The sequence below is a fragment of the Rhinoderma darwinii genome, chromosome 4 (assembly GCF_050947455.1).
Source record: "Rhinoderma darwinii isolate aRhiDar2 chromosome 4, aRhiDar2.hap1, whole genome shotgun sequence".
NCBI classification, from domain to species: domain Eukaryota; kingdom Metazoa; phylum Chordata; class Amphibia; order Anura; family Rhinodermatidae; genus Rhinoderma; species Rhinoderma darwinii.
This window is the reverse complement of record NC_134690.1, coordinates 410,036,974-410,052,273: the sequence shown is the minus strand read 5'-3', so window position 1 is coordinate 410,052,273 and position 15,300 is coordinate 410,036,974. Positions and strand designations below refer to the sequence as shown.

General features: G+C 47.0%; 1 protein-coding gene across 1 annotated transcript in view; it reads left to right on the top strand.

Moving 5' to 3' along the window:
- The window catches only part of GNMT (glycine N-methyltransferase), a 61,502-nt gene extending 49,694 nt beyond the window's left edge, over positions 1-11,808 (top strand). The window contains exon 6 of the mRNA XM_075863537.1: positions 11,508-11,808. Within this exon, the coding sequence (XP_075719652.1) occupies positions 11,508-11,679 (172 nt within the window). The 3' untranslated portion in view covers positions 11,680-11,808. The remainder of the gene's footprint in view (positions 1-11,507) is intronic.
- The last annotated feature ends 3,492 nt before the right edge of the window (positions 11,809-15,300 follow it).

Here is a 15,300-nt window from a genome sequence, read left to right as displayed (position 1 = left end):
CCATAACTCCTGGGCAGCACGCCCGGTGTCTCTATCACTACCATCACTTCTAGGCAGCACATCCGCTGTCTCTATCACTACCATCACTCCTGGGTAGCACGCCCCGCTGTCTCTATCACTACCATCACTTCTAGGCAGCACGCACGCTGTCTCTATCACTACCATCACTACACCAACGCCTCTACCCTGTGCCAGTCACTACACCAACGCCTCTACCCTGTGCCAGTCACTACGCCAATGCCTCTACCCTGTGCCAGTCACTACACCAACGCCTCTACCCTGTGCCAGTCACTACACCAACACCTCTACCCTGTGCCAGTCACTACACCAACACCTCTACCCTGTGCCAGTCACTACGCCAACACCTCTACCCTGTGCCAGTCACTACGCCAACGCCTCTACCCTGTGCCAGTCACTACGCCAATGCCTCTACCCTGTGCCAGTCACTACACCAACGCCTCTACCCTGTGCCAGTCACTACGCCAACGCCTCTACCCTGTGCCAGTCACTACGCCAACACCTCTACCCTGTGCCAGTCACTACGCCAACGCCTCTACCCTGTGCCAGTGACTACACTGGTTACCCATCCATCCCCTTCAGAATTAAATTCAAACTTATTACTCTCACCCACAAAACTCTCCCCCAGTGGCGTAACTACCGCTGTAGCAGCCATAGTGGCTGCTACGGGGCCCGTGGTATTAGGGGCCCCATTTTGTCCACAGCGGTAGCAACGCCACATTCAATAGTACCTGCGTCCTTAGGGCGCAGATATTATTGTACACTATGGCAGAGCAGGGAGGTGTCTCCCCACTCTGCCAGTTACAACAAGATACCCCCTATCCGTCGGTCCCGTAACCCCTCGTTTCAACCAAGCGGCAGGTCGCACACTACAGCTCCACTAATTTTCTGTGGCAGCGCCGGAAATAGCCAAACACTGCACTCGGTATGGTGCGGCAGTGCGCGTGAGCGAACTGCCGCTCGGTTGAAACGAGTGGTTTGGGACCCCCGTTCTTGTAAATGGTGGGGGTCCCAGCTGTCGGACACCCACCAATCATCAAGTTACCCCCTACCCTACGGATAGGGGGTAACATGTAAACGGAATACCCCTTTATTAACTAGGCTACAGGCCGATCGGCCTGCAGCCTATCATGCACAGTGACTGGATCCCTGCGCAGGCCGACGTGATGTTGTCAGTGAATCACACTGACCTACGCAAGGATGCGGTCGCATTGTGGAAGCTGTATAGAATCTCCATTCGTCTTGGGAATGGGGCCTAGGTGAGTGTGTTTTTTGTTTTATTTGTTTGGGGGGTGCTATCTACAGGCGGGGGCTGCTGTATGGTGCGATCTACAGAGGGGGCTGTGTGGCACTATCTACAGTGTGGGCTGTGTGGCACTATCTACAGAGAGGGCTGTGTGGCACAATCTACATGGGGCTGTATGACACGATTTACAGGGGGGGCTGTGTGCCGCTATCTACAGGAGGCTGTGTGAAATGATCTACAGAGGGGCTGTATGGCACTATCTACAGGGGGGCTCTGTGACACTATCTACAGAGGGGCTATGTGGCACTATCTACAGGGGGGCTCTGACACTATCTACAGGGGGGGCTGTATGGAAGTATCTATAGGTGAGGTGGGGGGTACTATCTACAGGGGTGCTGTATTGTACTCTAAAGGGGGGCTGTATGGCGCGATCTACAGAAGACTATGGCACTATCTACGAGGGGGGAGAGAGGCACTGTCTACAAGGGGGTTGTTACACTATCTAAAGGGGTTCTGTGTGGCACTACAGGGGGGCTATATGGTGCTCACTACAGGGGGGGCTGTATGGCGCTATCTACAGAGGGGGCTGTTTGGCACTATCTACAAGGGGGCTGTGTGGCAGAATTTACAGGGGGGCACTATTTACAAGGTAGACTGTGCGTGCCACCTAGGGGAGGGGGGGCCCAGTCTTTCCTAGTTACACCCCTGCTCTCCCCCATGCCGCACCTCCCCACATCTCCTCCCTCATCTCTGTCTACCACTCGGGCTCTACGTTCTGCCAACGACCTTAGATTAAAATCCTCAGTAATTCGAACCTCCCACTCCTGTCCCCAAGATTTTTCTCGTGCTGCCCCAGACTATCAGATCAATTCCCAACATCCACACTTTTAAACGTGCCCTTAAAACACATCTTTTTAGACTGGCCTATGAAATTCCCTAATCTAACTCCTTTCCCTGCCCCCCTTTCATTCGGCAGCATCCCCCACACTCCCTGCACCCTAATACACTTCATATCCGTCATACACGGATACTGACGGGTGACCGGCTCCTGCAGCTTTATGTTACCACCCATGTGTATAAAAGATGGCGGAGCGATGTACAGAACAGACACTGTTACACTGTGTCTCCCTTATTTCCTCATAGATTGTAAGCTCTTGTGATCAGCGTCCTCACTCCTCTCCTCATAGATTGTAAGCTCTTGTGATCAGCGTCCTCACTCCTCTCCTCATAGATTGTAAGCTCTTGTGATCAGCGTCCTCACTCCTCTCCTCCTCATAGATTGTAAGCTCTTGTGATCAGCGTCCTCACTCCTCCTCTCCTCATAGATTGTAAGCTCTTGTGATCAGCGTCCTCACTCCTCTCCTCCTCATAGATTGTAAGCTCTTGTGATCAGCGTCCTCACTCCTCCTCTCCTCATAGATTGTAAGCTCTTGTGATCAGCGTCCTCACTCCTCCTCTCCTCATAGATTGTAAGCTCTTGTGATCAGCGTCCTCTCTCCTCTCCTCATAGATTGTAAACTCTTGTGATCAGCGTCCTCACTCCTCTTCTCATAGATTGTAAGCTCTTGTGATCAGCGTCCTCACTCCTCCTCTCCTCATAGATTGTAAGCTCTTGTGATCAGCGTCCTCACTCCTCTCCTCATAGATTGTAAGCTCCTGTGATCCGCATCCTCACTCCTCCTCTCCTCTCCTCATAGATTGTAAGCTCTTGTGATCAGTGTCCTCACTCCTCTCCTCCTCATAGATTGTAAGCTCTTGTGATCCGCGTCCTCACTCCTCCTCTCCTCATAGATTGTAAGCTCTTGTGATCTGCGTCCTCACTCTTCCTCTCCTCATAGATTGTAAGCTCTTGTGATCAGCGTCCTCACTCCTCTTCTCCTCATAGATTGTAAGCTCTTGTGATCAGCGTCCTCACTCCTCCTCTCCTCATAGATTGTAAGCTCTTGTGATCAGTGTCATCACTCCTCTTCTCCTCATAGATTGTAAGCTCTTGTGATCAGCGTCCCCACTCCTCTCCTCCTCATAGATTGTAAGCTCTTGTGATCAGCGTCCTCACTCCTCCTCTCCTCATAGATTGTAAGCTCTTGTGATCAGCGTCCTCACTCCTCCCCTCATAGATTGTAAGCTTTTGTGATCAGCGTCCTCCCTCCTCTCCTCCTCATAGATTGTAAGCTCTCGTGATCAGCGTCCTCCCTCCTCTTCTCCTCATAGATTGTAAGCTCTTGTGATCAGCGTCCTCACTCCTCTCCTCATAGATTGTAAGCTCTTGTGATCAGCGTCCTCACTCCTCTCCTCCTCATAGATTATAAGCTCTTGTGATCAGCGTCCTCACTACTCTCCTCATAGATTGTAAGCTCTTGTGATCAGCGTCCTCACTCCTCTCCTCATAGATTGTAAGCTCTTGTGAACCGCATCCTCACTCCTCTCCTCATAGATTGTAAGCTCTTGTGATCAGCGTCCTCACTCCTCTCCTCATAGATTGTAAGCTCTTGTGATCAGCGTCCTCACTCCTCTCCTCCTCATAGATTGTAAGCTCTGGTGATCAGCGTCCTCACTCCTCTCCTCATAGATTGTAAGCTCTTGGGATCAGCGTCCTCACTCCTCTCCTCATAGATTGTAAGCTCTTGTGATCAGCGTCCTCGCTCCTCTCCTCATAGATTGTAAGCTCTTGTGATCAGCGTCCTCACTCCTCCTCTCCTCATAGATTGTAAGCTCTTGTGATCAGCGTCCTCACTCCTCTCCTCATAGATTGTAAGTTCTTGTGATCAGCGTCCTCACTCCTCTCCTCATAGATTGTAAGTTCTTGTGATCAGCGTCCTCACTCCTCTCCTCATAGATTGTAAGCTCTTGTGATCAGCGTCCTCACTCTTCCTCTCCTCATAGATTGTAAGCTCTTGTGATCAGCGTCCTCACTCCTCCTCTCCTCATAGATTGTAAGCTCTTGTGATCAGCGTCCTCTCTCCTCTTTTCCTCATAGATTGTAAGCTCTTGGGATCAGCGTCCTCACTCCTCTCCTCATAGATTGTAAGCTCTTGTGATCAGCGTCCTCACTCCTCCTCTCCTCATAGATTGTAAGCTTCTGTGATCAGCGTCCTCACTCCTGCTCTTCTCATAGATTGTAAGCTCTTGTGATCAGTGTCCTCACTCCTCTCCTCATAGATTGTAAGCTCTTGTCATCAGTGTCCTCACTCCTCCTATCCTCATAGATTGTAAGCTTCTGTGATCAGCGTCCTCACTCCTGCTCTTCTCATAGATTGTAAGCTCTTGGGATCAGCGTCCTCACTCCTCTCCTCATAGATTGTAAGCTTCTGTGATCAGCGTCCTCACTCCTCTCCTCCTCATAGATTGTAAGCTCTGGTGATCAGCGTCCTCACTCCTCTCCTCCTCATAGATTGTAAGCTCTGGTGATCAGCGTCCTCACTCCTCTCCTCCTTATAGATTGTAAGCTCTTGTGATCAGCGTCCTCACTCCTCCTCTCCTCATAGATTGTAAGCTCTTGTGATCAGCGTCCTCACTCCTCCTCTCCTCATAGATTGTAAGCTCTTGTGATCAGCGTCCTCACTCCTGCTCTTCTCATAGATTGTAAGCTCTTGTGATCAGTGTCCTCACTCCTCCTCTCCTCATAGATTGTAAGCTCTTGTGATCAGTGTCCTCACTCCTCTCCTCCTCATAGATTGTAAGCTCTGGTGATCAGCGTCCTCACTCCTCTCCTCCTCATAGATTGTAAGCTCTGGTGATCAGCGTCCTCACTCCTCTCCTCCTTATAGATTGTAAGCTCTTGTGATCAGCGTCCTCACTCCTCCTCTCCTCATAGATTGTAAGCTCTTGTGATCAGCGTCCTCACTCCTCCTCTCCTCATAGATTGTAAGCTCTTGTGATCAGCGTCCTCACTCCTCCTCGCCTCATAGATTGTAAGCTCTTGTGATCAGCGTCCTCACTCCTCCTCTCCTCCTCATAGATTGTAAGCTCTTGTGATCAGCGTCCTCACTCCTCATTGATTGTAAGCTCTTGTGATCAGCGTCCTCACTCCTCTCCTCCTCATAGATTGTAAGCTCTGGTGATCAGCGTCCTCACTCCTCTCCTCCTTATAGATTGTAAGCTCTTGTGATCAGCGTCCTCACTCCTCCTCTCCTCATAGATTGTAAGCTCTTGTGATCAGCGTCCTCACTCCTCCTCCTCATAGATTGTAAGCTCTTGTGATCAGCGTCCTCACTCCTCCTCCTCATAGATTGTAAGCTCTTGTGATCAGCGTCCTCCTCTCCTCCTCATAGATTGTAAGCTCTTGTGATCAGTGTCCTCACTCCTCTCCTCATAGATTGTTAGCTCTTGTGATCAGCGTCCTCACTCCTCTCCTCATAGATTGTAAGCTCTTGTGATCAGCGTCCTCACTCCTCTCCTCATAGATTGTAAGCTCTTGTGATCAGCGTCCTCACTCCTCCTCCTCATAGATTGTAAGCTCTTGTGATCAGCGTCCTCACTCCTCTCCTCATAGATTGTAAGCTCTTGTGATCAGCGTCCTCACTCCTCTCCTCATAGATTGTAAGCTCTTGTGATCAGCGTCCTCACTCCTCTCCTCCTCATAGATTGTAAGCTTCTGTGATCAGCGTCCTCACTCCTGCTCTTCTCATAGATTGTAAGCTCTTGTGATCAGTGTCCTCACTCCTCCTCTCCTCATAGATTGTAAGCTCTTGTGATCAGCGTCCTCACTCCTCCTCTCCTCATAGATTGTAAGCTCTTGTGATCAGTGTCCTCACTCCTCTCCTCCTCATAGATTGTAAGCTCTGGTGATCAGCGTCCTCACTCCTCTCCTCCTCATAGATTGTAAGCTCTGGTGATCAGCGTCCTCACTCCTCTCCTCCTTATAGATTGTAAGCTCTTGTGATCAGTGTCCTCACTCCTCCTCTCCTCATAGATTGTAAGCTCTTGTGATCAGCGTCCTCACTCCTCCTCTCCTCATAGATTGTAAGCTCTTGTGATCAGCGTCCTCACTCCTCCTCTCCTCATAGATTGTAAGCTCTTGTGATCAGCGTCCTCACTCCTCCTCGCCTCATAGATTGTAAGCTCTTGTGATCAGCGTCCTCACTCCTCCTCTCCTCATAGATTGTAAGCTCTTGTGATTAGCGTCCTCACTCCTCTCCTCATAGATTGTAAGCTGTTGTGATCAGCGTCCTCACTCCTCATTGATTGTAAGCTCTTGTGATCAGCGTCCTCACTCCTCTCCTCCTCATAGATTGTAAGCTCTTGTGATCAGCGTCCTCACTCCTCCTCTCCTCATAGATTGTAAGCTCTTGTGATCAGCGTCCTCACTCCTCCTCTCCTCATAGATTGTAAGCTCTTGTGATCAGCGTCCTCACTCCTCCTCTCCTTATAGATTGTAAGCTCTTGTGATCAGCGTCCTCACTCCTCCTCTCCTCATAGATTGTAAGCTCTTGTGATCAGCGTCCTCACTCCTCCTCGCCTCATAGATTGTAAGCTCTTGTGATCAGCGTCCTCACTCCTCCTCTCCTCATAGATTGTAAGCTCTTGTGATCAGCATCCTCACTCCTCTCCTCATAGATTGTAAGCTCTTGTGATCAGCGTCCTCACTCCTCTCCTCCTCATAGATTGTAAGCTCTGGTGATCAGCGTCCTCACTCCTCTCCTCCTCATAGATTGTAAGCTCTTGTGATCAGCGTCCTCACTCCTCATTGATTGTAAGCTCTTGTGATCAGCGTCCTCACTCCTCCTCCTCATAGATTGTAAGCTCTTGTGATCAGCGTCCTCACTCCTCTCCTCCTCATAGATTGTAAGCTCTTGTGATCAGTGTCCTCACTCCTCTCCTCATAGATTGTTAGCTCTTGTGATCAGCGTCCTCACTCCTCTCCTCATAGATTGTAAGCTCTTGTGATCAGTGTCCTCACTCCTCATAGATTGTAATCTCTTGTGATCAGCGTCCTCACTCCTCTCCTCATAGATTGTAAGCTCTTGTGATCAGCGTCCTCACTCCTCTCCTCATAGATTGTAAGCTCTTGTGATCAGCGTCCTCACTCCTCCTCCTCATAGATTGTAAGCTCTTGTGATCAGCGTCCTCACTCCTCTCCTCCTCATAGATTGTAAGCTCTTGTGATCAGCGTCCTCACTCCTCTCCTCATAGATTGTTAGCTCTTGTGATCAGTGTCCTCACTCCTCTCCTCATAGATTGTAAGCTCTTGTGATCAGCGTCCTCACTCCTCTCCTCATAGATTGTAAGCTCTTGTGATCAGCGTCCTCACTCCTCTCCTCCTCATAGATTGTAAGCTCTTGTGATCAGCGTCCTCACTCCTCTCCTCCTCATAGATTGTAAGCTCTTGTGATCAGCGTCCTCACTCCTCTCCTCATAGATTGTTCGCTCTTGTGATCAGTGTCCTCACTCCTCTCCTCATAGATTGTAAGCTCTTGTGATCAGCGTCCTCACTCCTCTCCTCCTCATAGATTGTAAGCTCTTGTGATCAGCGTCCTCACTCCTCTCCTCCTCATAGATTGTAAGCTCTTGTGATCAGCGTCCTCACTCCTCTCCTCATAGATTGTTAGCTCTTGTGATCAGCGTCCTCACTCCTCTCCTCATAGATTGTAAGCTCTTGTGATCAGCGTCCTCACTCCTCTCCTCATAGATTGTAAGCTCTTGTGATCAGCGTCCTCACTCCTCTCCTCCTCATAGATTGTAAGCTCTTGTGATCAGCGTCCTCACTCCTCTCCTCATAGATTGTTAGCTCTTGTGATCAGCGTCCTCACTCCTCTCCTCATAGATTGTAAGCTCTTGTGATCAGCGTCCTCACTCCTCTCCTCCTCATAGATTGTAAGCTCTTGTGATCAGCGTCCTCACTCCTCTCCTCATAGATTGTTAGCTCTTGTGATCAGCGTCCTCACTCCTCTCCTCATAGATTGTAAGCTCTTGTGATCAGCGTCCTCACTCCTCTCCTCCTCATAGATTGTAAGCTCTTGTGATCAGCGTCCTCACTCCTCTCCTCCTCATAGATTGTAAGCTCTTGTGATCAGCGTCCTCACTCCTCTCCTCATAGATTGTTAGCTCTTGTGATCAGCGTCCTCACTCCTCTCCTCATAGATTGTAAGCTCTTGTGATCAGCATCCTCACTCCTCCTCTCCTCCTCATAGATTGTAAGCTCTTGTGATCAGCGTCCTCACTCCTCATTGATTGTAAGCTCTTGTGATCAGCGTCCTCACTCCTCTCCTCCTCATAGATTGTAAGCTCTTGTGATCAGCGTCCTCACTCCTCTCCTCCTCATAGATTGTAAGCTCTTGTGATCAGCGTCCTCACTCCTCTCCTCCTCATAGATTGTAAGCTCTTGTGATCAGCGTCCTCACTCCTCTCCTCCTCATAGATTGTAAGCTCTTGTGATCAGTGTCCTCACTCCTCTCCTCATAGATTGTTAGCTCTTGTGATCAGCGTCCTCACTCCTCTCCTCATAGATTGTAAGCTCTTGTGATCAGTGTCCTCACTCCTCATAGATTGTAATCTCTTGTGATCAGCGTCCTCACTCCTCTCCTCATAGATTGTAAGCTCTTGTGATCAGCGTCCTCACTCCTCTCCTCATAGATTGTAAACTCTTGTGATCAGCGTCCTCACTCCTCTCCTCCTCATAGATTGTAAGCTCTTGTGATCAGCGTCCTCACTCCTCTCCTCATAGATTGTTAGCTCTTGTGATCAGTGTCCTCACTCCTCTCCTCATAGATTGTAAGCTCTTGTGATCAGCGTCCTCACTCCTCCTCCTCATAGATTGTAAGCTCTTGTGATCAGCGTCCTCACTCCTCTCCTCCTCATAGATTGTAAGCTCTTGTGATCAGCGTCCTCACTCCTCTCCTCATAGATTGTTAGCTCTTGTGATCAGTGTCCTCACTCCTCTCCTCATAGATTGTAAGCTCTTGTGATCAGCGTCCTCACTCCTCTCCTCATAGATTGTAAGCTCTTGTGATCAGCGTCCTCACTCCTCTCCTCATAGATTGTAAGCTCTTGTGATCAGCGTCCTCACTCCTCTCCTCCTCATAGATTGTAAGCTCTTGTGATCAGCGTCCTCACTCCTCTCCTCATAGATTGTTAGCTCTTGTGATCAGCGTCCTCACTCCTCTCCTCATAGATTGTAAGCTCTTGTGATCAGCGTCCTCACTCCTCCTCATAGATTGTAAGCTCTTGTGATCAGCGTCCTCACTCCTCTCCTCCTCATAGATTGTAAGCTCTTGTGATCAGCGTCCTCACTCCTCTCCTCATAGATTGTTAGCTCTTGTGATCAGCGTCCTCACTCCTCTCCTCATAGATTGTAAGCTCTTGTGATCAGCGTCCTCACTCCTCTCCTCCTCATAGATTGTAAGCTCTTGTGATCAGCGTCCTCACTCCTCTCCTCATAGATTGTTAGCTCTTGTGATCAGCGTCCTCACTCCTCTCCTCATAGATTGTAAGCTCTTGTGATCAGCGTCCTCACTCCTCTTTCCTCTCCTCATAGATTGTAAGCTCTTGTGATCAGCTTCCTCACTCCTCTCCTCATAGATTGTAAGCTCTTGTGATCAGCGTCCTCACTCCTCTCCTCCTCATAGATTGTAAGCTCTTGTGATCAGCGTCCTCACTCCTCTCCTCATAGATTGTAAGCTCTTGTGATCAGCGTCCTCACTCCTCTTTCCTCTCCTCATAGATTGTAAGCTCTTCTGATCAGCGTCCTCACTCCTCTCCTCATAGATTGTAAGCTCTTGTGATCAGCGTCCTCACTCCTCTCCTCATAGATTGTAAGCTCTTGTGATCAGTGTCCTCACTCCTCCTCTCCTCATAGATTGTAAGCTCTTGTGATCAGCGTCCTCACTCCTCTCCTCATAGATTGTAAGCTCTTGTGATCAGCGTCCTCACTCCTCTCCTCATAGATTGTAAGCTGTTGATTGTCTGTTCATGTTCCCTCTAAAGTGCTGCGGAATATGTTGGCGCTATTTAAATAAAGATTATTATATTATTATAATTTGGAAGGTTTCATATAATATCTCTCGGAGTGCTGTAGGCGCCTTTAGGCTTTAGCGCCCGATCAGCGCAGTCCGTTTTAATCTGATGGTCGCAGGAGCACCCAACAGTTGGTTGAAAATAGATTCCAGGATGGGCTTCACATGTTCCTCAGCTGTGGCTTCAGGGCGACCATGCAACCAAATGTTGTTCCGTCTCCACCGAATATCAATGTCTCCTAAATCGTGCTTAAATTCCCTTCTGTTCACGGCTTGTGAGGAGATCACTGCTCTGGTGTGGGACAGATGAGACCCAGTGACATTCGGGTCTTCCTCCAGCATTTTCACCCTGTCGGACCATCGCCTCAAGCGCCTCTGTTATAATGGCGTGAAAGTTCTATTTAGTTGGCAAGGCTTTCACATAGTTCCTCCATCTTCAAGGAGTTGGGGAGAGCGGTTCCTCCTCAGACATGTTGTCAAAGGACGACCATTGAGATAGTGAGGTGGCAAATGGGGAAAGCCGGCGTGTGGCAAATAAGTGTGGAGCTGCCTCATGGACAGTGGTCTTAGTTGCATGCGATCGTGGCCGCTGTATAAGGGGAGAACGGGTCCTGTGCGTTCCTTTGGTGCATGGTCCGGGTCGGAGACCAGGGAGGGTTGCCTGTAGCCATTTACTGTAGGTGGTGGGCTGATTTGAGTGTCCCTGGTGGAGCAGAGGTCGTTGAGAACTGGAGAGCCGATAGTAGGATTGGGAACCACTTACTGCGATCGTGGTGGTCATCTTGAATTGCGGTCCAGCAGGATATCACCCGCCTGAAAATAGTGATCCAAAGTGTTTGGAGGTCGAGGGTGTCCCGACTGGTGAGAGGAGGCAGCGGGAGGTTTCAGGGAGGATCTTTTCCCCACAAGTGCTGTGTGGCTAATGTGGCAGCGGTGGTGCAGAGCTCGGGCTTCACGCCTCCAGGCCTTGTATCTTTTTAATGATCCAAATAAAGTGAAGGAATTTCTGGTGAGTGCTGCAACTTTTCTCTTTTGCTGGACTATTTTACTAGTGACTTGTTGCTCGGAGTAAGCCCCTTGGGCTCGGTGTAGTATTGCTGGCGTGTGCTGAGGGAATCTTTTCTGTTTATATTAAACATGACTACCTGCACTCAAAACTAAAGGCGTGACCAAAAACATAAGGCGGCATTCTGTAATTCTGTGTATATACTGGAATGGGTACCCGGAGGGGAAGGAGATCGGCCACCACTTTAAGGCTTATCTATTCAGTAACTTCCCTCTTCTTTCTACAGCAAATTCCGCCTGTCTTACTATCCCCATCGCCTGGAGTCTTTCACTGCTCTGCTGGATGAGGCCTTCGGAGGTCACACAGAGCACATGGTGTACGGAGATTTCCTGCCTTATAACCTAGGCCAAGAGAAAGAACCTTGTTACTTCATACATGTGACAAAGAAAACCACATGAGCAGAAGACAAAGACACGCCAGAGGGGCCTCATCTAAACGGAAACTTTATCTTCATGATGTTAATTGTAGCTTGTCCTGGTGTTGGGGACGCTTCTTCTGTTCAATTAAATCAGCTGCTACGTTGTTCATTTGTTTGGTTTGGCTATTCTTTTAGATGGCGCTATTGCCCATGAGGGCGATGGACGACAGTCTGCCAGTGTTTATGAGTAAAAAGTAATTAAGTCACCTTATACTACATTCAGAAACTTAGCATTATTGATTTAAAGAGGCTGTCACCACATTATAAGTGCCCTGTCTCCTACATAATGTGATCGGCGCTGTAATGTAGAGAACAGTGGTCCTAGTAATAAAGAGGCTGTCACCACATTATAAGTGGCCTGTCTCCTACATAATGTGATCAGTGCTGTAATGTAGATAACAGTGGTCCTAGTAATAAAGAGGCTGTCACCACATTATAAGTGCCCTGTCTCCTACATAATGTGATCGGCGCTGTAATGTAGAGAACAGTGGTCCTAGTAATAAAGAGGCTGTCACCACATTATAAGTGGCCTGTCTCCTACATAATGTGATCAGTGCTGTAATGTAGATAACAGTGGTCCTAGTAATAAAGAGGCTTTCACCAGATTATAAGTGTCCTGTCTCCTACATAATGTGATCAGTGCTGTAATGTAGATAACAGTGGTCCTAGTAATAAAGAGGCTGTCACCACATTATAAGTGTCCTGTCTCCTACATAATGTGATCAGTGCTGTAATGTAGATAACAGTGGTCCTAGTAATAAAGAGGCTCTGTCACCACATTATAAGTGGCCTATCTTGTACATGATGTGATTGGCGCTGTAATGTAGATAACAGCAGTGTATTTTATTTAGAAAAATTATCAATTTTGACTGAGGTATGGCCTATTTGAGCTTTATGCTAATGAGTTTCTTAATGGACAACTGGGCGTGTTTTACTATATGACCAAGTGGGCGTTGTGGAGAGAAGTGTATGATGCTGACCAATCAGTGACCAATCAGCATCATACACTTCTCTCCATTCATTTATACAGCACATAGCGATATAGTTATATCACTATGTGCAGCCACATAAACAAACTATAACATTACTGCAGTGTCCTGACAATGAATATAATATAATATTACCTCCAGCTAGGACGTCATGTCTATTCAGAATCCTGACACTTCTGTAGCATCTGTGTGATATTTACAGCACAGCACAGCGAGATCTCGCTGTAAATGACAGGTTACATCGTAATCTCGCGAGACTATGCCTGCTATGCTGTAACTCACAAAGAAGTGGTCAGGATTCTGAATACACATCCTGTCCTGACAGGAGGTATTGTATATTCATTGTCAGGACACTTGATTAACATTAATGTGTGTGTATGTGGCTGTTTAAATGAATGGAGAGAAGTGTTTGACGCTGATTGGTCACTGATTGGTCAGCGTCATACACTCATCTGTACAACGCCCACTTGGTCATATAGGAAAACACGCCCACTTGGTCATATAGGAAAGCACGCCCACTTGGTCATATAGTAAAACACGCCCAGTTGTCCATTGAGAAACTCATTAGCATAAAGCTAATATAGGTCATAACTGATCATTTTTCTAAATAAAAAATACCGCTGTAATCTACATTACAGCGCCGATCACATCATGTACAATATAGGCCACTTATAATGTGGTGACAGAGCCTCTTTATTACTAGGACCACTGTTATCTACATTACAGCGCTGATCACATCATGTACAATATAGGCCACTTATAATGTGGTGACAGAGCCTCTTTATTACTAGGACCACTGTTATCTACATTACAGCGCCGATCACATGTACAATATAGGCCACTTATAATGTGGTGAAGGAGCCTCTTTATTACTAGGACCACTGTTATCTACATTACAGCGCCGATCACATCATGTACAATATAGGCCACCTATAATGTGGTGACAGCCTCTTTATTACTAGGACCACTGTTATCCACATTACAGCGCCGATCACATCATGTACAAGATAGGCCACTTATAATGTGGTGACAGCCTCTTTAATTTAGAAGAAAAAAATTACTTTGGAGACTAATTCTTTTTTTTATCTAACACTTCAGATAGGAGGCATTGGGTGAGATTTCTCAGTACTGCTGAACTACAACAACATTTCAGTCATTTAGCGCCCTCAAGACTGCATTGTTGAAAAGTTCCAAACTGTTGGATGTCTTCTATAGTGTTCTGACTGCACAGTGGTGGGTCCACGGTGATGCTGATATTGCTGCGTTCTGGTGGGGATGTTTCTCAGCGCCATCATGTGGAGCATGGTGGCAGATTAGCAGGTTTTTATAGCATCCGATTCCCACCTAACTCCCCCATAACGGTCTGCTACACAACACAAGTGCTTCATACCGCTTGTAGTGCTAGTTTTGCTACTAGATATTTTACTGCCAAGACACATATCATGAAGTTTTTCCATAAATGACCACCAGATAGGCAGTTTAAGATGGCGCTGTACTGTGAGGCGCCACCTGGTGGTGATAGTCTGTTACAAAATAGATTTCAGAACATTATATATAATCAGTACATCAGGAAGATTTCTGTGTACTACACCAGACATACACAATATACAGACCTAAGAGCTGTATACACTGAACACGGTCAGGTAAGAGTCCTCTGGGATTGGTGTGAGCTTGTGCTGAGTGGACAGGCCGAGTGAGGTCCTGACCTGTTTGTCATTGTCCAGCTGAAGCTTCTAGTAACAGAACTGAGAGATGAGGATCAGAGACAGCCGGGAGCAACGACAGGCACCTAATGTGTGGATCCAACTGGTAAGTGGCACTGCATGACCCGGTGGGTTATTAAACCATGATAAAAATGCATGTAATGTATCGGAAGTGTAACACTCGGTGCTAATAATCTATATTACATATCGGGGTGTAATAATAAGTGATCATAATCCATGTTACAGATCTGGGTATAATTATCAATGTTACCTATATGGAGTGTAATAATCAGTGATAATAATGCAGTTACACATCAGGGGTGTAATAGTCAGTGATTATAATATATGGTACATATCGGGGGTGTAATAATCAGTGATAATAATTCATGTTATATATTGGTCAGTGATTACCAGAAATCTCTAGCAGTATTGGTAAAATTTGTATCTTAAAAGGAAAAAAACTAAATATAGTCAACACAACACAAAACACTGACCCCCTCGTTCTAAGAAAGCCGTAACACAATCCAATAGATGGTTATACTATGAACTAGATCATCAAAAATTTATTTCAGTAATTCATAAAGTGTCTTGTATTCTATAGATTCATCACACACAGAGGGATCTCATATATTCTATAGACTCATCACACACAGAGGGATCTCATATATTCTATAGATTCATCACACACAGAGGGATCTCATATATTCTATATATTCATCACACACAGAGGGATCTCATATATTCTATAGATTCATCACACACAGAGGGATCTATTTCCAGCAGTTTCTTCTTGTAATGTTCATGATTATGGGACCAGTTACTGAAAACCCAAAATTTTGTGTCTCAGAAAATCAGAATATTATATAAGCCCAATATCAAAAATGATTTTTAATACCCAAATGTCCTACT